Genomic DNA, 5,009 nt, shown 5'->3' with positions numbered 1-5,009 from the left:
ACTTAACCCCAATTGCCTCACCAAAGGAAAAAAAAAAGAAAAAGAAAAAAAAATCAAAGCACAAACTCAGAAGACAAGAATGTCAAAGTAGCCAAATGCAAAGACTTAGAATTCTGTTAATTGGTCTCAAGCCCAAAAAAAAAATCTAGAAGAGCTCAAAATGAATTTTAAAATATAAATAAGAGAGATAGTGGAAAAATTGGGGAAACAATTAGAGCTGAAATAAAATAATGAAAAAAGAGTCAACATCTTGTTAAAGGTGGCTCAAAAATACTGAAGAAAATAAAACTTTAAAAGACAGAATAAGTCAAATGGCAAAAGTAGCATTAAATCCATTGAAGAGATGGCATAATTGGCCAAATAGAAAGAAAAGAAAAATATGTATAAAAATTTATTGAAGAGAATTCCTTAAAAACTTAATTAACAAAATGGGGAAAAGATATAAAAATAATAGTGAAGGAGGAAAAAAAGAGCTGCTTAAAAAGCATAATAGGCCAAATGAAGAAAAAAAAGTAAAAAAAAAAAACTGAAGAACCCCTTAAAAATAGAATTTGCTAAATGGAAAAGGAGGCAAAAATCTCAATGAAGAAAATTATTCCTTAAAAATTAGAATTGAGCAAGTGGAAGCTGACACTGTGAGATATCAAGATATAATAAAACAAAATGAAAAGAATGAAAAGAATAGAAGAAAATGTGTTCTATCTCATCAGAAAACCAAATGACCTGGAAAATACATCAAGGAGAAACAATTAAGAATTTTTTTAATTACCAGAAAGTCATGTTCAAAAGAAAAATTTTAAAATAAACTTAGACATTATCTTTCAAAAAATTATCAAGGAAAACAACTCTGATATCCTGGAAAGAGAGATTAAAATAGAAACTAAGAGACCACACATCACCTCATTAAAGAGATAAAAAAGAAATTGGTCACTAATATAGACAAATTCTAGAGCTCTCAGGTTAAGAAGAGAATATCAGAAACAGCCACAAAGAAGCAATTCAATTATCATGGAGCCACAGTCAGGATAACATAAGTATTTAGCGGCTTCTACATTAAAGAATCAGAGAGCTTGCAATGTGAAATTTCCAGAGGGCAAATGAGCTATGATTACTACTAAGAATCACCTACCCAATCCCCCTTTCCCCCCCTCCCCTGCCCCGCCCTCCCATGCACAGTAGGTCATTGTTTTTTTCCTTCAAGGAAAAAAATAAATGGTTATTTAATGAAATAAAGGACTTTCAAGCATTCCTGGAAAAAAAAAACACCAGAAATGAATTTTTAAAAATTTTCAAGATACTCAAGGAAAGCATAAAAAGGTTAATTGGAAAGAGAAATTGTAAAGAATGAAAAAGCTTAAACTCTTTACATTCCTATGTGAGAAGATGATACTTGTAACTTCTAAGAACTGTATCATTATTAAAGAAGTTGAAAGGAGTACACATATAGTACATGGGTGAGAGTTAACTGTGATGGAATGATTTGTAAACAATAAAATTAGGGGTTAAGAAAGAGGAATGCATTGGAAGAAAGGGGAAAGGAGAAGTAGAATTGGGTAAATTATCTCACATAAAAAGCTTCTAAAATATTTTTTACAATGGAGGGGTAGTTGAGAAGGGGGACAGACAATGCTTGAAACTTACTATTATTGGACTTTGCTCAAAGAGTGAATAAAATCCACACTGAGTTGTGAACAGAAATTTAACTTACCCTACAGGGAATTAGGAAGAGACAAAGAAAAGAGGAGGGGCTGATAGAGGGGAGAATGAATTAGGGGAGGTCAGAAGCAAAACAATTTTGAGGAAGAACAAAGTGAAAGGAAAGAGAGAAGAAAAAATAGGGGGAAATATGAGGGAGGGAAAATAATAATCATATATGTGAGAAAATATGTAAATAGTTTCTCTGATAAAGGCATAATTTCTCAAATATATAGAGAAGTGAGGCAAATTTATAAGAATACAAGTCATTGCCCAATTGATAAATGATCAAAGGATATGAACAGGAAGTTTTAAGTGAAGAAATTAAAACTATCTATATTCATATAAAATGCTTTAAATCATTATTAAATAGAGAAATACAAATCTAAACTTACCACATTGACTAATATGACAGAAAGATAAAATGACAAATGTTGGGAACTATGTCCAAAGGGATATAAAACTGTGTATATGTGCATACTCTTTGAGCCACCAATGGCAATACTAGGGTTCTATCCTAAAGAGATGGGGAGGGAAAGAATAAAGACTTGAGGATGACACCGAGGTTGTGAGCTTGGTTGATGGATAGGATAAGCATATTGGGTTTTTTTGGGTTTTTTTTTTTTTTCAGGCCGGCCAACTTTATTTCCGACAATGCTATGGAGCATGCTGACATGCAGGGAAGTTAGCCTCACTACTGGAAGACAGGCCTGGCTGGCCGGGCCTTGGGAGCCCGGGCCCGGCATCCCCAAGGCCGCAGCCACAGCTGCGTCGTCCCCTCAGAAGGTCCTGAAGAGTTGGTTGGGAAGGTAGCCCAGGTGCAGGAACGACGTCTGAGCCTCCTTTTCCAGGGCGGCCAGCTCTTGGACCGTGGGCGCCAAAATGTCCACGTGCCCTTTGTAGGTCCCACCTCCAGCTGCTCTCTTCTGCCCGTAGGTGACCTTCCCATCAAACTCATCCACAGGGACTTTGATGTCCGGCTCAACTTGAGAGATGGTGCAGTTCAGATGCTCCTCGATCTCAGAGAGCAGCTGCTTCTCGTTGTACCAGATGGTGCAGCCGCCATCTTCCTTCAGCCTTGTGTTATAGCATCCCTTCCCTTGGCTGCTACAGACGTGGTACCAGACCTTCTCCTTCTCGGTTGCCACCAGAGACACAGCCAGCCCCATTCTTTCTGCTCGGCCGACTCGGCCAATCCGGTGGACATAGTTCTGCTTCTCATCGGGCAGGGTGACGTTTATGACATAAGGAACCCCGTGGATGTCGATCCCTCGGGCAGCCACGTCGGTGCAAATGAGAAACCAGACATCTCCTTTCTTAAATCTCTCCAGGTTTTGCTTCCTCTCATGAGGCTTTCTGTCCCCGTGAAGACAGACACAGGAGAACTGGTGCCCTTTCTTGTCGGGCCCTCCTCCTTGCTGCATAAAGTACTGCTCCAAGTTATCACAGTCTATTTTTGTCCTGCAGAAGATAATGGCTTGATCCATCTTGTGTGCCTTGATGGCCCGGACAGTGTATTCCCCCTTCAGAATTTTGATGGCTTCAGACCACATCTCGGGGCTGTTGGCGCCAGGTCTGGTGTTATCTTTCGCATGTACTTCATCCGTTCGGATGTGGTTCTTTCCCAGCCTCTCCCACAGCTTGTCCGTTTTGGGATTCACGGGAACAACCACGTGGTGCACGGTTTCAGGCACCGAATCCTCTCCTTTCAAATCAACCCAGGTAGGGAAATGCAAGATCTTTTCCGAAAGCTTCTTGACATCAAAAGAGTGGAGGGTGACTGAGCAGACGATGACCTGAAGCCTTTTTCCGTCGGAAGTAATCTGAGGGATCTGACTGTGCATCCTATTGATGAAATCAGAATAGCCCTGGGAAAGGAGCCCATCAGCTTCATCCAGAACCAAGAACCTAATCTGGGACAAGTTGAGTTTCCCTGTGGACACCAAGTCATCGAGTCTTCCTGGAGTGCCGACCACTATATCCACCCCCTGCTCCAGGACAGAGAGCTGATCGCGGGCTGCCACACCACCGATGATCAGAAGCTCCCTCAGCTTCGGGTTATCCACGTATTTTTTAAACTGCTTGACGTTATTCAGAGTCTGTTCTGCCAACTCCCGGGACGGTTCCACAATGAGGGCTTTGGGGGCATTGGGAAGAAACTTTGTCTGCACCACCTGTGCACTTCCTGTGTGTTGAGATTTCACAACATGGCCATCAGAAGCCTTGCAGAGCCCGACAAATCCGTCTTTGGGAGGAAATTTAAATTCTTCTTCACCAAAGTTAAATTTCAGTTCAGCGTTCTTTAAGACACAGGCAGCAAAGAATGCTTGGTTCTTCAGGTGAGCCGGTATTTCGAAAGCCAGGCCCAGATCTTTTCCATTTTTAGAGAACTTAACCTGCCCTTTGTCAATATCCAGGTAACAGCCAATTGTATCGTGCATCGTGAATTCCTCTCCGTAATTGTCAAACTGCTTGTTATGAGATTTTTTCCCAGTCCCACCGAAGCCAAATCCAAACTTGTCGGTACCCAAATCCAGGGAAGCCTGGGAAGCCGACCATCCAACTCTGCACAGGCCTTGGTCGTGACAGGAGACTTCGTAGTAGTATTTGCCTTTCATCACTCCTTTAGTTGACCGACAGCCGTGCCATTCCTTCACTTCTCGGCTCTGGCAACAAAGACCGTCTGACCCGATTGCGAAAAGCAGATCTCGGTCATAGGGGTTCATTTGCCATTTGTTGAGAACTGCAGCCCCGGTTTTCATGGTGGTCTTGCCCTTCTTGCCCTCCTGCTGGTCCTTCAGGGTCTCATAAACTATCTGGATGACCGGGATACTGAAAGCACCAGTCTTGCCACTTCCTGTCTCTGCGGCCATAAGCACGTCGCCTCCTCCGAGGAGTTGGCAGAACAGACTCTGAATAACGTCAAATGGGTGTCAGTTGGGAGGAGCCAATCCATCTCCTCCACAGCTTGAGCAATCTCAGGCATGACACCCATTTCTGAGAAGGCCGCCATCTTAGCGCTGTCAGATAAGCATATTGTTAAGAGTAAAAAGATGTTTTTACATTTAATTGGAGGAAAAATAAAATTCATTAAAGACGTAAAAGGAAAAAAGGGGCAGCTAGGTGGTGCTCTATCGAGCATTGGCCCTGGATTCAGGAGGACCTGAGTTCAAATCCAGCCTCAGACACTTAACACTTACTAGCTGTGTGACCCTGGGCAAGTCACTTAACCCCAATTGCCTCACTAAAAAGAAAAAAAAAAGAAGAAGAAGAAAGTTTGGAAGATGGGGAGGTTGTGGGGAAAGATAATGTGC

The 5,009-nt window shown here is 41.8% G+C and overlaps 1 protein-coding gene across 1 annotated transcript; it reads right to left on the bottom strand.

Moving 5' to 3' along the window:
- Positions 1-2,356: 2,356 nt before the first annotated feature.
- Positions 2,357-4,708, bottom strand: LOC122733017 (ATP-dependent RNA helicase DDX1-like). The gene is given in 2 exon segments (XM_043973503.1): positions 2,357-4,601; positions 4,604-4,708. Coding segments are annotated over 2 exon segments (2,232 nt in total). The 3' UTR covers positions 2,357-2,474.
- Positions 4,709-5,009: the final 301 nt, after the last annotated feature.

The sequence above is a fragment of the Dromiciops gliroides genome, chromosome 6 (genome assembly GCF_019393635.1).
Source record: "Dromiciops gliroides isolate mDroGli1 chromosome 6, mDroGli1.pri, whole genome shotgun sequence".
Classification (NCBI taxonomy): Eukaryota; Metazoa; Chordata; class Mammalia; order Microbiotheria; family Microbiotheriidae; genus Dromiciops; species Dromiciops gliroides.
Note: the sequence above shows the minus strand (reverse complement) of the source record. Positions and strands in the feature narration are given on the sequence as shown.